Source organism: Meriones unguiculatus, chromosome 11 (genome assembly GCF_030254825.1).
Source record: "Meriones unguiculatus strain TT.TT164.6M chromosome 11, Bangor_MerUng_6.1, whole genome shotgun sequence".
Lineage (NCBI taxonomy): Eukaryota > Metazoa > Chordata > Mammalia > Rodentia > Muridae > Meriones > Meriones unguiculatus.
Genome location: NC_083359.1, coordinates 3,750,491 through 3,771,839, shown reverse-complemented (window position 1 = coordinate 3,771,839; position 21,349 = coordinate 3,750,491). Strand labels below are relative to the sequence as shown.

Here is a 21,349-nt window from a genome sequence, read left to right as displayed (position 1 = left end):
GTTGGTCAGCAGCAAACAGCATGTTTCTGCAAACCACACACTCCTGAGATCTTTGTCCGAGTGGCCCGTACCAGAATCTCCTTGGCTTGGAGCCTGGAGATGTCGCTTCCCCTTTTCTCTCCGAGTTCCACGATAACTTGTGATTAGTCAACATGCCCTATGTTCTAGTTAGGGTTACCATTGCTGCAATTAAACGCCACGACCAAAAGCAACTTGGGGAGGAAAGAGTTTATTTGGCTTACACTTCCACATCATAGTCCATCACGAAGGAAGTCAAGACAAGAACTCCAACACGGAAGGAGCATGGAGGCAGGAGCTGTTGCAGAAGCCATGGAGGGGTCGTGCTTACTGCCTTGCTCATTATGGCTTGCTCAACCTGCTTCTTTATAGAACCCAGGACCACCAGCACAGGGATGGCGCCACCCACAGTGGGTTGGACCCCTCTCCCCTTACTCACTAATTAAGAAAAGCCTTACAGCCAGATCTTAAGGAGACATTGTTTCAGTTGAGGTTCCCTCCTTTCGGATGAGTCTAACTTGTATCAAGTTGACATAAAACTAGCTAGTTTCTCGTTCTCAGACTTTCCTTGATGATAAAGCACAGTGTTCCTTCTAAAGATAGCAAGGCCTGGGCCCCGTTCTGGACCAGTGAAGAGGTTGTCTAAGGCTACAGCCGGGAGCTGAAGAACAGAACCTGGAAAATGTAAAGTTCTAAGGCCAGAGTGCCGCAGGAAGCCACGCCTAACCCAGAACCGTGAAAGACTGCATCACTGCTTAAAACATAGGACACTGAGAAGGACCCCAGGGTCTTTGAGTCCCACCAGGTCACATGAGAAATTATTTGATGCTCATTTTACCTGTTTGCAAGTTCCCTATGTGAGAGCTCACAGAGCATTCTCATGCTGGTAAGTTAAATTGAGATATGGAGTCAGTGTTTATTCTTTTGATCAAGAGATCTAGAGCAAAGCCTGCATTTATTTTCTCCTCCTCGATTAGTGCAGAAAGTATTTTTTAGCCAGATGTGGTAGCACATGCCCTCTCAGCCCTCGGGGAGGCAGAGGTAGACCAAGCTTGAGACCAGCCTGCTCTGTTCAGTGAGTTCCAGACCAGCCAATGCTACATAGTGAGACCATGTCTGAAAAACAAAACAAAACAAAAACCACACGCACACACAAAAGAAAGTGCTTCTCTGCGTCTGGGAGTGAAAAGCAGGCATGCTTCAGCCCAGCATGTGTCAGCTCTGGGGTTTGATGGATTTTTCATTTGTCTGGGCTGTTCAAAAGCAAGAATAGCTTTATATGCTTTTAAAGAAAAAAAATTCTTTAAACAACTGTCATCTCAAATATCTTCTGATGTTTCCTACATCATCTATATGTAAACTACAAGCTTCTGAAGTCCAAAAATATGTATTGTTTATCTCCGTTTCCCCAGAGGCAGACGGGGCCTGGCCTGTTAAACTGGTGCTGCTGCAGGAGGGGGGAAATACTGTACTTTTTGCCTCCTGGATCTATTTTCCTTAACGAAGGTTATCAGAATTGAACTTAGTCTTTTGGTTTGTTTGTTTGTATTCGTGCACCTTTCACTATGTAGTTGCATATTGGCTTATTAAGTTTTTTGAGGACAAAATGTTGGTTTAAAAAAAAAAGGGATAAACTTGAGAGACAACTCATGTAACTATGACCCTTAAAAAGAGCTGTCCAGGTCCCCTCACCCTGCGGAGGAAATCTCACTGCACAAATGGGCCGCTGTTAGTTGATGGAAAAATTACATTAACTGAACTCCCCGGTTCCCCGAACATGCCAGTTCACTGGGGCATTAGTGTCCTGTGGAAACTCTCAAAGCCATTAAATTAAACGGTCATGACACGAAACCCCAGAAAAGTCTTATTGTTGTCGCAAAAGATTGTGTACAGGTGTTGCTTGTCTGCGTTAGAATAAAGAAGGCTTCAGTATTCTCAGAAATCATTTCCTCTCCCGAGGAAACAGGCGCAGTAAAATAGCCTTTCCTGGTGCTGTAGCCGCTGCTCAGCTTCAGAAGAAAATCCTCAAAAAAGGCCTATCTGGTGTACAGTTCCACCAGACTTTTCTGAAGAGACTGTGATAAATTTGTGTTTGGTTAATAGAATGATTCTTAAAAAACAAAAACAAAACAAATCATGAAGCACCATGCTGCACAGACACCCAAGGTATCAGAAACAATCATTTTAAACTAACTTTGGTCGCCAACCTATGAGAAGAATGTCTGCATCCACAGTGGAGGTACACAGTCATGTTGTCACAGGAAACATTTCTCCTGAGTTTCTGCTTGAATCTGGTAGCATGAAGACTCCGAAAAGCCTACTTTAGGTATAGACAATGGTAGAATATTTACAGGAAGAAAAGACTCAGTTGTCACGGGGAGGGGACGCTGGGCTGGACCCCAGGGTCTGGTGCACTCTGGATGTGTGACCTCCATCTCTTTCCCAAGAAAAGCAGTTTCTAGTTATCTCCCATGTGCTATTTCTTGATGTCAAGAGGTTCCGACTGTCCTGTGAAAGGTGGTGTGAGCTTTGTACATTGGAGTCTCTTAGACTCTAGGAAGCTGGGATTACCCCAGTCTGGGGTCTGTAGCTGTGAGGAGTCCATTTTTTCCTCTTGAGGATACCTATTTGGCGTCCTGGACTCTCACCCCTCAGCCCCCTGTCTTGGTTCTGCTGCAAATGTGCCCCTCCATTTATCTGATGATGTTGCACTCAGCCTGTTCTGGCGGGCTTGTGAGCATCTGGAGGACAGACACACGAGGTTCTTCAGTTGGGTAAAGGGAGAGAAAAATCTCGATTGAGCTCCATAATTCTGTTCTCACATGTATTCGGGTTTGTGAGCTTATTTCTTGTCCAAATGTCTCTTCTCAGAAATGTATTTGTTGCCACCGGATGAGGGGTTTCTTGACAGTGTGTGTTGGCCAGAGGCATGTCCAGTCAAGAAGCAGACTAGCTTCTGTTTGGTCGGCACTGTGGAAGTTACAGGGTGATGTGATAGTTACGAGTGACCACGACAGGAGTGGTACCCACGTTATCTGTTCGCCTCTTTGACAGAAACTGCTGAGAAAATGGGTGTAGCAGAAGGGCTTACTGTGGTTCCTGCTTCTGAAGGGCTTCAGGTTATCATTGGTTGACTCCATGTTTGGGGGATTGTGGCGGTGACACAGAAGATCATCCTATGGTAGATCAACACTATTTGCCTCATGACAAACAGGAAGCAGAGAAGAGAGGGCCCAGGGTCCTGGTGTCCTCTCTAAGGGCACGTCCTCCAGGGACCTACTGTCATTCTACTAGGTCCCACCTTCTGTAGGCCCCACCACCCTCCAGCAGTGCCCTGGCAGGGCACCAGGCCTCAACACTTGCGCCTCTGGGGGACATCTAAGGCCCAAATGATACCCAGTGTCCCATGAGTGAAGAGGACGGCTTCCAGTTGTACTTCCCGTAGGACATATTCGTACCATGCTTTGAAGCCTTAAGTTTGAAAGACTAGGTAGTGAATGCATCCCCAGATGTCAAAAGAAAGAGGAATTACAGTAAGAAAATATCAAACCAACAACAACAACAACAGCAAAAAAAAAAAAAAAAACCCATTACCTAGCAAAAAAATGTCTGAGCGTCTTGAGGTAGAGAGAAGTGAACAAGAGCAACATGTGCCTCCGAGAGTCCTGGTAGGGCATTCTGGGAGCCTCCTGCCAGCTGTCACACTAGACCCGTATCTGAGCCCTTTCATCACCTTTGTGATGACTCAGGACCAAGCAGGCTTCGCATTATTGGATGTGGTCTGCACGTAACCCTCCCCCTAGTTACTCACCACTCCAGAGTAAGTTCTTGCTAATCCTGGTGGAAGGCCAGCCAATACTGCGCTGTCAAAACCTGATTGCAGTAATCCCAAGACATCCAGAACTGGGCTCCTGTCATCTCCAGCCCCGCTTCTGGAACGAGACAGGACCACCAACCACTCGCTCTCCAGCCAAATCCCCGATGTCATTCTTGATTCTGCTCAGCCCCCGCATCCTCTCTGAGGCTAGCCCTCATCGATTCCCAGTCTCTAGTGCCTGTGGGGTTCATGCGCTGCCTCTCTCCTGGCTCCCTGCTTGCACCCACTCTTGCCCACCACCAGACTGCTCCTGTCTTGTGCTAACATCTCCTGGCTCCTCCTTGCTCCTTCCCATCTCTTCTTGCATTAAACCTATGGAATGGGAGCTTTGGGGAATATGATCTGCTTCTTCAGCTCCACCATCACTCATGCTAAGCCTTCCAGAGGCTCTTCATTGCCCACGTTCATCTTGACGACACTCAGGCCTCCGTGGTTCATCTCAGACCCCGTGTGTAGGCACGCACCTCAGAATCTCACACCTGTCACTGTTGCTGTGCTGTACCTTACTCTGCTCCGCCATAGGCTTTGAGAATAGATTCCACTCGCTTAACCTCTCCAAACCTTAGTTTTTTTGAAAGGTTTCTGCAGCTGACACTTCTGGAAGCTGAAAGGCCCACAGCTAAGGAGCTGCTCATGATGAGAGCTCTCCTGCCGGAAGGGACTCAGTAGAGTCCGAGGCAGCACAGGGCATCACATGACAACAGAAGCGTGTTTGAGAGAGAAAGCTGAACTGCCTTTCATGGTAGATCCAGTCTCCAGGTAACCTACTGATCCATTCTTAAAGGCAGCACCCACAGGCCCTGATGCCTCTTAGAGGTCCACCTGGCCCCACCACGTGTCCTCTTATTTCTTTTTCCATAGTGTGAACATTATTGCAAACTCTCTGTGGCTAATCAAACCTGGCTTCAAATCCCAAGGCCAACTCTAAAGAGAAAAAACTCCTGAGCCTCACATGTCACACAGTGCTGGCGACGGTGCCAGCATTGCCAGGCCGCAGTGTACTTACTCAGAGAGGGGGTGCCGAAGGTGGAGAGCACAGTGTGTGGTGCACAGCAGCCCGCGCAAACTGCTGCTGCCCGCATCCTCGGCAGGTGGGCAAAGCCGTGGGCATCTTTCAGTCCCCTCTGCCAACGCTTCGCATGGGTGTCCTGACAGAGCTGCCTCCCCTACCGGCCTCGTCCTCACTTCCTCTGCCACTGCTGCTCCCCCACCCCTACTGCCCATGCCTCGCCCTCTGTTCTTTGGCCTCCTCTCTCCTGAGGCCCCCTGGACCGTGCATCTGATATTTGCAGCATCCCAGGATTGTCAGGGAGAGGGCAGTAAAGGGGGGGTCTCAGGGCCGGGGTGGTGGCCCTCCAGCAGCTAGACAGGCTCTCTGTGTAAAAGTGATGGGGAAGTGAGGACAGAAGAGCCCCACGGCTGAAGGAAAGGTGTCCTCCTAGACGGAGGGAGAGTGGAAATCCAAGGAAAGGGATCCAAGAGGTCCAACCCAGACAGGCTGCAGCCCCGTGTGTGGCTCTGCCAGAGCAAAAAAAAAAAAAAAAATGGCGCCCGTGCAGGTGTCAGCCTGGAGAGCTGAGTAATGGCGATGTGGGTGCTTTCTGTGTCGTTGCAGGGGAGTCACTGTGGGCTTGGTAGCTTTGTTTAAACAAATGTATGTGTCACACTAGGTGCTTTAGATATGTATTGGCCAAGTGATGAGTGAAAGCAAAGCCTGTATCAAATCCCTTCTAGAAGTCTCTTGATCCAAGACAGCAGGCAGGTGGAGGTTCGTGACCAAGGAGTAGTCACAGTCATCTCCCCCAAACCAGCATCAGACTCTGTTGAATGCATGAGCTAGAACAGCATGACTCTAATCTTGCATTTGGCACATCCAAAGAAATGGAAGAGAAGCAGCCCCTCGTATCCAGGAAACTGACCCAAGGTCCCCCGTGGAGTGGTCCCAGAACACAGACCACACACCCCTACGGCTGCTGAGGTGTAGCCACATAGGCACAGGCCTGCTCCGCGAGGCGTGGATTTTCCACGCCCACATCCCACCCCAGCAGGGGCGGAATCCTCGGCAGAGAGCCCTCTGGCTGTGTGTGGCCTGGCACAGCCCTCCCTGGCGGTGGGAGAAGAGTCCCCTCCCTGGGTGGGGGCCGGAGCCAGACCTGGGGCCCAGGTTGTCCTAAGCTTGCTGCATGCCTCCCCCCTCTCCCCCCCCCCCCGCCAACACCTCACTGAGAGCCGAAGGGCCGGGAATGAGCAGTGACAGCAGCTCCAGGAGGGGAGGGGCTTTGGTCCCCTGTGTTTGGAACAGATGACCGTGAGGGTGCAGGAGAACTGAGCTCAGTTGCTTTTCTTTGAGGCATTCAGAGTGCTTCGCACGTATCTCATTTATCCTCATGACAAAGTTATGATTACGCCTGTGGGTTCCAGTTCCTGCCTCCATGTCATCCTAAACCCCAGGCTCATCCCCACCTCACTTTTCTGAACATAACGAAACCTTCCGAGTAATGAAACATCTCAGGCTCAAGCCTCACCAAGGGTGATCTCCCTCCTTTTCCTTCCTTCCTTCCTTCTTTCTTTCCTTCCTTCCTTCCTTCCTTCCTTCCTTCCTTCCTTCCTTCCTTCCTTCCTCTTTTTTTTTTCCCATTGTTGTTAAGTTTGATTTATTGCTTAGCATTCTAGCCAGGCTCAATGGATGTTCAGAATATTATAAATAACGTGGATTGAAAAGATCGTGCTGAAATGTTTATTACATTCTTAGAAAGAGACCAAGGAATGGCTCGCAGAGGGTGGCAGTGGGAGGTGGCAGTGGGAAGAGACGTGAAGGGAAGAAAGGCAGAGCTGGCTCCTAGAATGTCTCAGAGTGCCCAGAGGGGGCAGAGCTTCCGCTGCAATCCCGATATCCAGAATGTAGACGTGTTCCGGGGGCACGGGCAGTGTGCGTGAAGAATGCGGGGACCATGAGGAAGTACTCACGGGACAGCCCCTCTCCCGGTTCCTCAACCACACTGCTCAAGAAGGAGGGCTGCCCGAGCCTCCCAGCTCGCTCTCATGGAGGCTAACCGTGGGTGTCTGGGAGGGGGGCAGGCCACGGTGGCTGGCCTTACCAGCATGAGAAGGGCTCCGTCCCTCACTGGTGCGCAGCTAGAATCTGCAGGGTGTTTTTCCAGGGCTTGGACAGACAAACGTTATGTCCAGTTTGAGAAATGATGATGCCCCTGGCCCGGTGGTCATGTTAGGAACTGAAGCCAGCACGCCCTCCTCTGCCTCATCAGCCTCATCTCCGTCCTTCCTCTTTTAGGCCCTACCTTCCCCTCTGTGAGGAAGAATAGGGACTCTGGCTAGTTAAGACACGGCTTCCTGACTAGATGCAGAGTCTGGCAATCTGGTGAACATGTTTCCTGGAATCTCTTGGTTATGAACAGGAACAGTCCTTTGGCCCCACCAGCTGCTGCTCGGCCCTGCAGCCCTCCTCAGGAGGAAACTGAGGCTGAGGAGATGCTATGGGGGTTGATTTGTGACAGTTCTGTGTGTCAGGGGCGTTCTGGGATATCCCATTTCTCATGAGGCTTTTTCATCAGCGTTAGAGACTGGGTAGCCACCTTACCCTGCACAGGGGCTTTCCTAACAGTAGGGCCACTGCCTGGTTAACAGCTAGTCCCCAGAGAACGCAGCCCTTCCTTTCATAGGGGGGAGGGTATTTCCTTGCCAGCTTTTGAGCTTAACCTCTGGACCAGGGGTTGCTCTTTTTCCAACAAGATCTTAGGTGAGGCGCTGGCCCTATTACACTAAGTAAAGCTACTCTTCCACTGCAGGTCACTTCCAGTAACTTTTTTCCTCAAGAATGTCTTCAAGGAAGGGATGAGAAAAAGGCCCGGGGAACAGATGAACTGTGAAGTGGGGCTGTCTGGCTCAATACAGAGAAGGTGTGAGCAGCCGGAAACTCTGCATTCATCATTTTAGATGGGAACCCGTGAGTTGCTGGTGCGGCCTTCTATTTTACTAAAAGCTAGACACGGTCCTAGGTTTAAAAGTAAGAGCAGACTCTGCTAGCCACAAATGTGGAGCCTACTGACTTTGAATTTGGAAATTATTTTAGCCCCTTTGTAGTTGTTCAAAGCCAGAACTTCCTAACGACCTTAACAGCTTCTCTGTCCATAGTTCCATTGCTTATTCACTCATTTATTCAACATGTTTATTGAGCAGCTACTTGGTTCCAGGTACTGTTTGGTAGCTGCCACTGAGTCAGAAAGTCATTTGGAGTCTATTCTCCGTACTCTTCTCCGGACTCCTAATATTCCAGAGTGAATCTAAGTTATGCACTTCTGCCCATTCAACCAAAGCAGAAATAAATGTTGAATGTATATAGCCACGCCCTGTGTAATGAATTTTAGTCAGTAATAGACCAAATGTAGGACCTAGTCTCTAAAGCTTTTTTTTTTTTTTTCTTCCCTGAGACAAGGTTTCTCTGTAACTGTCCTGGACTTATTTTGTAGACCAGGCTGGCCTCCATCTCACAGAGATCTGCATGCCTCTGCCTCCCTGAGTGCTGGGACCACAGGTACATGCCACCGCGCCTGGCTGCCTCCAAAGATTTTATCGTAAAGTGATATAGACATGTTTAGTCTATGCAAACACGCTATATAATGTTCACCATTATAATAATATAATATAATATAATATAATATAATATAATATAATATAATATAATATTACCAGTGACCAAGTGATGAAGTCACACAATGGTGAAGTTTTCACTAAGGGTTGCAGGACAGGATCACAGGACCTCTGCACAGTGGCAGCAGTGAGGACACGGTCACAGAAGAGCATGGCCTGCTGTCTCGGGTGCACAGGCTGGTGAACAGCAATCCTCTGGCCCAACTAATTCCCAGAGGAGAATTTGATGATGCTGATTTTTGACAGTGTACATGACCTATAGAGTAGCAAAAGCAGATGAGATGCTGTGAGCTTACAGAGAAGAGTCTGTTTGAGGGCAGGGTGCTCTTGAGCCAAGGCTGTGCCATCATTGCTGGGTATCTGGAAGCTGGCAGAGGCTCTGAGCCGTGTGAACTGTGAAGGTCCATGCGGGGCCCAGCGAGCATGACCTACTGAGTGAGGGTCACAGCTCACCTTGTTGTTGTGTGGAATGACACTGCCATGAGTGACAGGCCATGTTTAGCACAAGCGAATACTGCAGATCCAAATCCCACATGTTGGATCACCTACCCTACCTTTTCTTCCAGAAGGGCAGGCAAGCGAGAGTGACTGACACCACCTTAGTATTATTCTCAGACACCTTTTGTTGTTGGCACAAACAACGTACCCTTGGAAGGCAGATATCTGTGCTTTCCCATGTCACGTGACAGCACACCGCTGCTGTAGTCACGTGTCCTTTCCCGATGTGCTACACATTTCTGACCCATTTAAGTCCTTCACACATTAACCATCATTTATTAGTTTGTTTAACCAGTGCTGGGGACCGAGGACCTCACACATGCAAACCACTCGTGCCGCCGGGTACTCCAGCCCTCACACGGAGCATCGTAAGTGGAGGAAAGGGCTTCCACCCTGCTTGCCAGGTCCTCTGAAGTGACTCAAGTCCTCTTCCCTGCTCTTCCTCCAGACACAGCTGGTCCCTGCCTTCCAGCTCTGATCCAGTGGGTCTTCTGCCTCAAATCCTCTTTGCTGGCAGAATCTCCATTCAAGTGTTTGAGCTAGCCATATCCTAGCAGTTATGGTCTGCTGTCTTCTCTGTGTTTCTAGAAGGTTCAATAGAAACACTGTCTTAAGCCGGACAGTGGTGGCGCACCTCTTTAGTCCCAGCATTTGGGAGGCTCCCTGAGTTCGAGGCCAGCCTGCTCTACAGAGTGAGTTCCAGGACAGCCAGAAAAACACTGTCTCAAAAACAAAAAAAATGAAGAAGAGAAGGAGGAGGAAGAGGAGGAGGAGACAGGCAGGCAGGCAGTCTAGTCTGCTCATGACACTTACCTGAGGTATATGTCTCAGGCCACAAAGGTCAGTTTCACTTATCATTTCCTGCTGCAACATCATTAAAAGCTTCTCTGCATGAAGAACGAATTTTAAGGCTCCCAGAAGACATGCTGTTCATAGGATGGCATCTTTGGGGGGAGTGAAGAGTGTTTGAGGACAGTAGTGAGTGGAGGTGGCATTATGGATAGGTCCTTTCACTCTGAGGCATGAGAAGCCTGTGTTCACGCCCCACGCTCACGGGAGAGCCGTGACGCCTGGCTGTCCTGTTGCTCCCATGGTTTCCGGAACTGGCCTGTAAACTCTAATGCCGCTGTGAGTAAAGGACCCTCCTCCCATGAGCCAACTTAGAACACAGCTGGAATGTCTTTTCTTGTTCCCATTGTACCAGTCACGCTGGGTCCCCCTGCGCTCACAAAGCTGAGAGCTTTCACCATGCTAATGGAAAGTTAGCTGGGTCCAGTTCTTACCCCGTTCCCGCCATCACGCTTCTCACTGCAGCTTTAGCATAATGGCTGAGTTCCGAATCTGAGGGAGAAGAGCATTTGGGGCACTGTGCAGACACGTGTCCCTTTTTTGTTAGTTATTTTTCCTATTGGAAAATAACTAATAACTCCTGGAGGAGTTGCCTAACAGGAAGCAGCTTAAGAAGGAAGGATGCCTCGTGGCTCATCAATGAGAGGCTGGCATCCACCCTGGCAGCGAGGGCGCAGTGGCAGAGGCTGCCTGCTCACATCCGGACGGATCGGGAAGCAAAGAAAGGGAATGGCGGCATCTATCTGGCTTTCTCCTCTTTCCCCTTTCTTCGGTCTGAGACCACAGCCCACTTCAGGGTGGGTCTGCCCATGTTAATCACCCCCAACATACACACAGCTAATCATCTCTAGAAATGCTCAGAGAGAGGTCTCTTCTTTGGGATTCTAAATCCAGCCATGTTGAAGATGACAAACCATAACACTTCCCACTGACCAAACAGGAACTCCCCTGAGTCTACAGCCTTTTGATTTAGTCATGTTTATACACACACAGGGCATTGGAGGATTTTGTGAGCATACGCTTTGAAATCTGTTTCCATGATAAAGTCAAGGAACAGTGAGGGAGAGAAAATATTGGAGAAGAGCCTGGCAGGCAGCTCTAGTTCTGTTGAGAGTGGCCAGGCTCAAGGACAGGAGGCTGACCAGTGCTCGCCAGAGGCCTCTCCCCTGCTGCCTCCCCTGGTCCACAGGGAGACCCTGCACTCACGCACATGTGTGCATGTCATGGACCTCCTGTAGAAAATGACACATCAGGCACAACGATAATGGGTGAGAGAGCTCAGGCTCCCTCATGATGACCACTTAAAAGCTCAGGTGAACTTTTGACTCTTTCTTATGTTCTGGTTATTTCAGGAAAGACTTGGCTTTTCATATGGAAGGTGTCTGGCTGTGCTCTTGCCAGGCTTTACTTTCCTCTTCTCTCATAGCTCTTCACAGTTGTCTTTCTCGCCATCAGGCCCTTGCCACTGTGGCCCTTGGTTCCATGTGTAATTCTTGTCACCTTAAAGGCCAAAGGAACACTGAGGTTAGGTGGGGCAGATGTGGCCTGCGGGTGACAGAGCTCCTTCCACCTGGAGCTCTGGAAATGGCGCTAGCGTCCCAACCTTACTGGAAATGCGTTTACCCCAGGCTTCTAGGCACAGGGTGACATCTTGCATCTATTACCTCATCCTGCTTCTACAGCCCCAACCTGGCTTCCTCTCAATTTCAGAGACCAGCTGGTGGCCAGCCCTCCGCAGCTCTCTGCCAGCACCATGATGAAGTGAAACGGCCCCTAATAAAAGCAGCCATCAACTTAAGAAGTATAGTTTTCATTTAGGCATAGAGCAGCCAGAGTGGGCCATTTGATGAATAGCAGCTATACAGGGAACAGCTCACCACTCCCCACTTCACATGTGATTCCATGTCCCCCGCAGACCGAGCAGGAACCGGCTCCTGGCCTGGGGACTCCCATCCTGGGAAGTGCTGGGCTCCACCCACGAGGCCTTCCTCTCCAGCTCTCCCTTTGCCGCATTCTATAATAAGTTCCCTGTCTGCTTCCCATTGTCATTACGTCACCCTCCATTCCAAGAAAATCTCGTAATGTGTTATTGCTATGCTTCCATGCTATTAACATTTAAGGTTGGAAGTTTCCTGATGCCACACTGGAAGGCCCTCCTTACCTGCGGAATGCCTCCACATCCCACTGTCCCGTGGTTAGTTTCTGAAGAGCACCAGCATTTCCTCCCCGTGTGCTCCTCAGGCCTGAAGAAAACAGAGCTTGAGCTACCACCCAGATGCCCACCAGGGAGAAAGAAGCTGCTTTTCTTCATGGCTCTTAGCAGCTTCTATCACACTGAGTTATCTGCTTGTCTTTGTCCCTTCACCATCTCTGTCCACCCCTCCCCCAGTCCCCACCAAGTCATGAGGGCAGCGGTTTGCTGGTGTGCCCGGTTCATTGCTGTAGGTGCAAAACGCAGACTTTCAGAGACTGACTGTGCAGTTTTTGCCTGCTGAGCCACGTCGGCAGTGAGGACCTGGACCGTTTGTTTATTTATTGAGTGGCTCAGTGTACAGTGTATATAGCAGATACGAGGCGCATAGAAAGCTGTCAGCACTAGTGAAGTTAGTGGATATTGGCCTTTGCTAAAAGCACAGCAATGATAGGGACCTCCTGCAGTTGCCTGGGGCCTGCCTGAACCACTCAGGGGTCTCGTACGTGGATGCCCCAGAGAAGGGGGATCTAACGATCAGCCGCTGAGGCTGAGCTGTGATGCCCTGAGGTTCCCTCCAAGGACCCATGCCCCACAACTGGAGCCTGTCTTTTCTCTTGACTTTTTAGTCAGCATCTATGGCATCGATTGGACCACACTTACAGACCCATAGAATATGTGACTATGAGAGAGGAGGAGTTGGTGGGGAAGGTGGTACTATTCCTGTGACAGTGATTTCTGTTTGGAGCGTGACTCAGGAGGTGCAGCCCAAGGCCACGTGCGCCACAGAGCAGTGCCTCCCAGCTGTCCTTTGAGAGCAAACTGGTAACAAGAAAACACTTACATGCTGCGCTTAGAGTTTTTTCCCCAGAGAATTATTCCTGCTCTTGATCTGTGTGCTGAAGGAGCTTGGTTGCAAGCAGGAAGAAACGGCCTTGGTTCATTTAGGCTCAAAACAAAACCAGAAAAGCCATGAAATTTCTTTGAGTGATTTGGGTTACTTGCAGGCGGGATGGTTTGGCTGACCAGGTTTAAGGTTAGGTCAGAACCAAGGCAGGTGCTGGGCTACGTCTGTGGTCTGTTGTTGCCTGGCTGTGGCCAGGACTACAACCTGAGCCCGTTTCATTCAGAAGACAAAATCATGGCAAAGGTACCTGGTGACCTCTAGGCACCATCCTGTCATACGGGTATATAGAGGCAGGGCCAGGCTGAAAAGCGTAGGCCACCTCTCACATGCCACCCTGGGGTCTGGAGCTCAGGGACTCTCCTTAACCTTTGGCACCCTGCCCAGGGGCTTCAGTTCTCAGCACTGGCGGGTGACAAGGCTGAGCCTTTGTCCCGAGTTAGGACGTCAGCAGCAGAGCCCTCAGGTCACCTTGCCAGGTGTCCCTAATTAATGCCAGGTCTGAGCAGGACAAGTGCAGGAATTTGTTAAAGTGAATCCACAGCCTGGCCGGAACCATCCAGCAATCTTGACACGAAGTCCAGGGGGAATTGTCAAAACAAGATATCCAGAAGAGTGTTCTTGCCTGGCTTTTCCAAGACAGCTGAATTCCTGCCAGACAGATTTGCATTCCCGGGGGTAATGCACAGCACAGCCAGGGGATGTTTCTTAGCAAGCATTGATGCACTAGAGAATTGTCTTTAAACTCTTGCCTTGACAATGCATAATGTGCTGCTTTTGATTGCCGATGCGTAGGATTATCTATCTGCAATTGGATTCCGAGGTTGGATTGTGGTGAGTGCTAAGACGAGCTTATTTCAGAGATGGGAGATGAACAACACTTCAAGGCAGATAGGGCCTAGAAGCTTCAGCACTTTCTGTGCAGGAGGCAGCTAGAACACCCGTTTTCGCTCCCTCCCTCTAGGGAACATTATCATTGTAAAAGCTAGCTTTCTCTTGGGAACCGGGTAGAATTGGGGCTGGTTTCCCGCTGTCCTCATGAGCCCCTACCGTGTGCATCTTGGCGCATAGTAGAACGCTGCCCATGTGGATACATGCTGCTTTCATCAGTAAATCCTTCCTAGGGTAGTTCTTCTGAAATATGTAGTAGAGCTCTCTTACATAACCCAAGGTAATCTCAAATTCGTGATCCCCCTGCCTCAGCCTCCCCCGTGCAGTGCTAGCTCTGTAAGCATGTGCCATCACATCTGGCTTCTGGCAGTGCTCTTGTTCCACATTAGAACCCCTTGACCAAGTCTAACCTCTTGCTGTGAGGTGAGTATTCACACAGAGTCTCTGCTGACCAATTGCTGGCCTGTCCACGGCCTGGGGCCTAGACGGCCGCCCCCAGCTACCGGATGCCGAGCTGAGCGCTGGGCCTTGGATCCAGAGAGCCTGCTTTATTCAGCTGCCCTGCAGCTCCTCTGCTCCACCGGCCTCCTCGCTGTCTTAATTCCTTTTAATTTCCTGTTTCTAGGCCAGTGCTCCTTGCCCTTCCCCCACTCAGGTGGCCTCATTGCTTCCCTCTTCCTGCTGAGAGTGCTTGCTCCCTCTGGCCCCCAGATGTGTCTCCATAACTGCTGTCACCTCCTCTTCTGTTTCTGTTTCCATGCTGCCAGGGCTGTCTGTACTGTTGTCAGCACTGGTCCTAGGCTACCGAGGTGCCTAGAGGGCTTCCCTCCAGGTGGAGCTGGGCCTTCGGAAGAGAGAGCAAGGTGTCTCTGTCCCCTCAGTCACCTCAGCACAGATCTAGTGCAGCTGCCCCTGGGTGGCACTGGCCTTGGCCTTCCTAAAGAGCCATCTGGGGAAAGACCACGCTTCGTGCCTCTGGGAGGCTGATGCTCTGAAAGGAAAGGCCCCAACGGAGTGCCAGACCCTGGCAAGACCGTGCAGGCGCAGCCCTAGGACACGCGTACCTGTCCCTCATGACCCTGAGGAGGCTGCCTACAGAGGGACTGGGTAGTCTGCCTGCAGAGGCTGGAGAGGAACCAGGAAGGTGTCACGGGCTGCCACCTTCCCTCTGCGTGGTTCCAGACCATGAGCCATCTAAAGGCAAGGTCCGCTTGTTACCTGCACTCAGCAGGACACCACCGTGAGGTAAGGTGAAGGTTAAGCACTGTTTAATCCCAGCGTCTCCGTTTTCAGTCAGAACCAAAGCAAAGGCAGGTCCTATATGCTAGCCAGATTTTCGCCTTGCTTTGGGGTCCATTGAGGAGCTACCTTTGTCCTCCAGGGACGACTCCTGGAACTTACCAGCTTGCTGAGCCCAGGTCCGAAGCGTTCCCACCCAGAGATTTGGGCCTCGTGCCCAAAGCCTGCTCTCTTGCTGGCCAGCTACCATCAGGGGGCTCCCTTAGGGAATCCAAGTCTCAACCCTTCCTGCCAGTGGTTGCTCTGGAAAGTGAGTAGCAGGGTTTGGGCGCTGAAAATTTTCTCTTTCCTTTTTAGACAGGGTTTTGTCTAAATAGATAGCCCTTGCTGACCTGGAGCTCACCATGTAGACCAGGCTGGCTTTGAACTTACAAGGATCTGCCTGCCTCTGCGGCCCAAGTGCTGGGATTAAAGGCGTGGATACATTTATTCATGTATTATTCTTACTCGTCACTTGTGTTCTTCTTGTGTCATTCCCAGTGTCACTGGTGTTGCTAACACTTCTGCTTATACCCAAATAGCCACAACTCCCAGACCCCCCAGTTCACGGCTTCCTCCTCAGCTGCCCATGGCCTACCAGTGAGTTCCCTTTTGGCTTGGTTGGGCCTTCTTCTCTTGCTGTGACTTCATCCTCAACCTGTGCCCCGGCTCTGACCTCCAACTCCGAGCATTTTACGGTTGAGCTCTTCACAGCTTCTCTCACCTGGCGTCCGCTTGGCTGAGCTCTGCCTGCCTTCTGACTTCAGCCGGCCCCAACCAGCACAGCTGCCCTTCCTGCAGCTAATAACCGAGGCGGATGCTGCCAGATATTCCACTGTGAACTTCCAACCTTCCCCGCATGCCATCATCGGCATGGCTAGAACTGGCCTGTTTCTACCCAGTCCCCCCGGTGTTCCTCTGCCCTTGCTCCTTCCCTTTGGAATCAGTGACAAGTTACTCTCCTATGACTCTGGCACGGGCCGCCTTGAGGGACATTCACAGACAGAGCAGCTCCTGTACCCTGTTCTTGACCACGGGTAGACAGGAATGCCCACTGCCTTTGACAGAGCTGCCAGGTACCGAGAGCCAGTTATGTTCTGGAAATTTCGTGTCCTTGTTCTTATTGGCAGATCACGATGTGCCTGAAATGCTGGTGTTTTGGAGGCTCATTTCACAAGTGGTAGAACCAAACTCAGAATGGAGACAGTCCCCTCAGGCATCTTAGCTACTTGGAGGAGGGCTTGATGCCCTGTGTCCCTCTACCACATCAGACTGTGCATGATCTCTTTCCTTGGAGATCTGTGCCCAGGATGGAGGTTGGGAGAACCATAACGTTAGAACTTAAAGGACCGTCCTTCCTGAGCACTGGCCTTGTACAGATGTGGCCTGGCAGGTGTGCCGTGGTCTCCAGGAGAGGCAGGGCAGGATATATGGAAGTCTTTATGGAAGACACCATGTCTGAGCTGAGCATCGAGCCTGTGGCTCTGGAGTCAGCTGAGAGGGTGATGGGTGAAAAAGCAGGTGGAGAGTGTGTGGCCTCCATAAAGGAGATGGAACATGGGCTGAGGAGATGACTCAATTGATAAAACCTTACAAGCTCAAGAACATGAATTTGACCCCAAAAGCCAACAGGAGTGCAAGCCTGTAATTAATTAATTTATGTATTATTTTGGGTTTTCTTTTTTTATGTTGTTTTTTTTTTAAAGACAGGGTCTCTCTGTAGCCTTGGCTGTCCTGGAACTCACTCTGTAGACCAGGCTGGCCTCGAACTCACAGAGATCCACCTGCCTCTGCCTCCTGAGTGCTGGGATTACAGGCGTGTGCCACTGTGCCTGGCTTGCCTGGTCCTAATGGAAACATTGTTAGAGGCAATTAACATGTACACCCACGGGGTAAAGTGTTGTCCAGATGGATGAGCCCGCCTGTGTCTGGGGTTTTGGCCCGCTGAGCCATGAGGCTGGTTGGAACACTGGTGGCTGCACCCTGCGCAGGCTGGGAGCAGAGGCTGCGTCACAGTAAGCTGCATTTTCCAGCTGTTGACTAATCCAAAGAGCAAAAAGCAAACACTTTGACCTTCCTCCACAGTCTCCTTTTCTCTCAGCGTGTTTACCCAGTAATGGGATTCAAGGGGACATTTACATGAACTTTTGAAAACAAATATCCCAGTTCTGTCTTTTGTCCTGCTCAATCCCCACCTTTGGCCCAGGAGTCTGCTGTAAAACTAAAATGAAATATTTAAAAAGTCCATGTTTGATCTGCAGGACCAACTGGTTAATGCCTAAGCAAATGTCACCTTTGACAGCACATCCGTGAGGGGAAACTCACGGGTGTCTCCTCTTCATAGGTGGTAAGCTGTGTAGAACTGGCCTTTTGGCCCAGGCTGCTCACAGAATGACCCAAGGCAGGCAATGAGAATACGCATTTTGGTTCAAAACAAGTAGCAGGCGGCCAGGCTTGCTTGTATGGTGGCAAACCCGCTGAAAAGAGCATCTGGACAAGGGGGCCCTGTGTTCTCGGTCGCCCCCATCTTCACACTTCTCCCCTCCTAGGGTACTGTCCTCCCACACTGCCCAGCTCCAGGGCAGAAGTGGCCAGTTTTCCCTGGACCTTTCCATTTCTTCTCCACGCAGTGAACACCGAGGGCAGTCAGCTCCCTTCCCTCTGCTGTCACCTGTTGGTTTCCAGTGTCTCCCTGGAAAAAAGCATGGGCCATCAATCCAGATGAACAGTCTTCAGAGAGCCCGCCCCTGCTCCAAAGCCAGTGTTTACCTCCCTTCCTAGCCTGAAGGGCACTTTGTTTTCTTACATCTTTCTAACTTGCCATGTGCTAGACTTAGAAATACCCTAAGTGTTGGGTACTCATCTGGTAAACCGACCAAAGGAAATGGACGTTCTCCCCCAACTCTTGTAACCCTTGGCACCTTGTGCCTACCCCTGAGAGGGGACTCTTGAGTCTGGGGAGCCAATGTCTGCCTGGCCAGGTGCCCGAAGTGCCGTGGCAGGAGCTGAGTGAGTGGCGGAGGAAGCTACCCCAGCTGAGGCAGGAGCCTCGCAGGTGTTCCGGGTTAGGGCTGGGCCCAGCCCAGATTGCTCACTGTTTACAAGTTGGCAGGCTCCCAGGAGCTCCGCTGTCAGTTTTGTTCTGAAATGTCAAACATTTCCTTAGCTGGGGATGGATGGTTGAGACCCCCTGAGGCCAGAGCGCTGTTGGGGGAGGGGCACCAACCTTAATTTCTGCCCTTGACACTTGATTCAGTATGGCTCAGGTTGTTCCAGGGCCATCCTGCAAACCTAGACCCACTTTCCATGTCAGAAGGCTGGGGGCTCTGTCTGTCTCTGTCAACCCGCTGTGGTTATGTGGCAGTGCCTCATCTCCTTCTGCAGGTTTGTGAGCGAGATTCACCAGGGACCTACTTCTGGCCACGGGGAGGTGAAGGTGCAGATGGAAGCTGGCCAAGAACTGGTTCTTGTTAAAGCCCAGGGTTCATGACTGTCGTGTGTGTTTAAATTTTTCCACCATAAAAACTGGAGGGAGGGTGCAAAGAGAAGAAGATGAAGGAAAGCAATTGGTTCCTAGTTTTTCAGCCCCCAACAGTATGGACCTCTCTCCCCGATACGTTGTTTTGGGTGTCAGGACCCCTGCGTGAGCCCCCGTGTCTAGGAAGGGGCTCAGAGCACAGCTGAGAGCAGAGCCGTCTGGATTCCCATGCAGCCGTCCAGAGCCTCTGCCTCCGTGTGTAGAACAGAGCGGCTAATTATGCAGGAGCAATCCGGGAAACACCCCCCCATACTGAGCCCCAAACCCGGTGACTAGGTTTGACCCCAAACTGGGCTGAGCTTTGGTGCATTTGAAAGGATCCACACTTGCGGGAATCTCCAGAAGGGTGCTGGAGTTGCCACCTCACTGAGCCCAGGTTGCTGTGATCAGTGGCTAGGTCCAGTCTCCTCGGGCCAAAGCACCTCGAGGCTGCAGCTGGCCTTCGCTGAGCCCGCCTTCTCACCTACAAATGACATCCTTGACCCACCCACCGCTGGTTTACGTAAGCCTGCTGAAAGTGACCCCTCAAAGGATTGGTGTCTGCCTGCAGGCCGTCAAAATAGAAATGCTTACGTGTCTCTGCTGTGAAGTTCCCCTTTCATCTTTGGATAAGCCCCTACTTTATCACAAGCTATCGACCTGCTGTCTAAGGTGTCAAGAGGGGAGTTCACTTCCCTTCACCCTGCGCACGTGCTCAGGTGCTCTGTGTGTGTGTGTGTGTGTGTGTGTGTGTGTGTGTGTGTCCATCATGCTGCTACTGAGGTGCCCTGTATCTAACTCAGTTTCTCTGCTTCAGCACCTTTAAAGGCTTTATATTGATGGTTCTCACGGGCCCTGCCCCTTGTGCTGAAACTTCCTGTCCTTTCGAACCCAAGAACCTGTCTCCACGTCCCTGTGATACTTACTGGTTGGGATGGACTACTTTTGAATTTCCCGTTCGACACATTTCCTCCCGTTCCTTCCTCTCTAGTCACTATTCCTGTGTCTGACTGTTTCTTCTTGCCCCTCCAAATATTCAGTGTGCTTCTTCTTGATTAGATTTGTCTGCCGCCTCTGTGTGCCGGCTTTTCATTAGATCCTGAGATAAGGTGACGGCCGGGAAGGCATGGACCTTCCAGGAAAGAAGACAGATGAGAGCTAGCACCTCAGAAGTGATGTTTGCTGAGTCTTCTTTGGAAATGTGGAGCTTTGGAAAGCGCCAGTGACTCCGGGAGATCTCCAGGAGTTGACTGCAGAGAGAACCCCGGGCAGAGAGTGCAGTACTGTTAAGGTGGCATGTTGGAGGGGTGAAGGCGGCCAGATGGCACGAGCTCGGAGGGGCTGCGGGACAGGGGGATGGCGCGCGGCTTTCTAGGCTACCGCAGCCCGGACCTCAGCTGGAGTCAGTGGAGAGCCTTGAGCAAAGACGCAGCACGATCGAATTCCCATTCCAAAAAGACAGCTCCACCTGCTTTGCGGGCACCTGGCTGAGTCGGGAGCAAGGCGGGTTTAGTCTGGTTTTGCAGTACTCTGTGTCAGCTGGGGGCTCAAGGCCTCTTCCTGTCACGCCATATTAACTAAAACTCCATGGAGGTTTTTGCCTTGGGAACTGGCTCTCTTTCTGTGTCCCTTCCTTCCTATTGCTTACTTCACCATTTTCAAATCACCATGAAAATTCAAGACTGTGGCATCTCTACCACTGGCCAACCCAGCCTCTAGAGAAGGCTCATTCTTTTCACTTTTTGGATGACTGTTTAAAAAGGCCCAGGTGGCGTGGGGGTGTGGTTCGGTCGGCAGAACGTTTGGCCCGTTTATACAGGACCCTGGATTACAGTCTCCGGCACCACACAGACCAGGTGTGGTGACACTCTGTAATGCCAACACTTGGAAGATGGAGGCACAAAGATCAAAAATTCAAAGTTATCCTTGGTGACACCGTGAGTTCAAGGTCAGCCTGAGACACACGAGATCCTGTCTCAAAAAATAAGCTATCCACAAAAACAGACAGAGTGACCTATTAACCTTAGACATTTGCTTTATCGCTGTTTCAGCAATGTTAAATCATGTAACAAAGATGGCTGTCATCTACAGCTTCTGTGCTTGCCACCTAGAAAAGCTAGAATAGGAGCTTGGCGTGCACAGGAGAGCCAAATGCTGAGGCCTGGCCCTGGCCCCCGCAGGATTCTGTCTTGCCACCCGGGAGTATCAGCACAGCTCTCAACGTGGCAATGGCCTGCTCTGTCCACTGGCCTGAAGAGCCAGAGCTTCGCCCACTTCCCTCTCCTGGTGCTGCTAGAGTGTGATGCTTTTTTTCTGGTGCAGCGCGTTAAAAGAGGCCTGTTCTGCTTCTCTTTTGCAGGGATGATAATGGTGATTTTATTGCTGCTCGTGGCTATCGTGGTCGTTGCCGTGTATCCAACCAACTGATAGCAATAAAGAGACCACCCGCTGTGACACCTGCCAATGAAGAATGAAAGCCCGGCCCCCTTTTGGTATACAACACCTGCTCTCAATAAATTTTCCACCGCTCCAGGCTCTTGGTGTGTGTCACTTTTGTAGAGAACAGAGCTGAGAAGCTCTGAAGACCTTTCTAGAGCGCCGGCCAGTTGTGGCCCTTCTCATCTTTCCGTGATTTTTGTTGCTGGTCACTGCCCCACA

At 50.9% G+C, this 21,349-nt stretch overlaps 1 protein-coding gene across 3 annotated transcripts in view; it reads left to right on the top strand.

The window, feature by feature from the left end:
• Nucleotides 1–21,224, top strand: part of Stx8 (syntaxin 8) — a 204,967-nt gene extending 183,743 nt beyond the window's left edge. For all 3 annotated transcript variants that reach the window (XM_060363446.1, XM_060363447.1, XM_060363448.1), the window contains one exon: nt 21,051–21,224. In XM_060363446.1, coding sequence (XP_060219429.1) covers nt 21,051–21,118 — 68 coding nt within the window. In that variant the 3' untranslated portion in view covers nt 21,119–21,224. The remainder of the gene's footprint in view (nt 1–21,050) is intronic.
• Nucleotides 21,225–21,349: the final 125 nt, after the last annotated feature.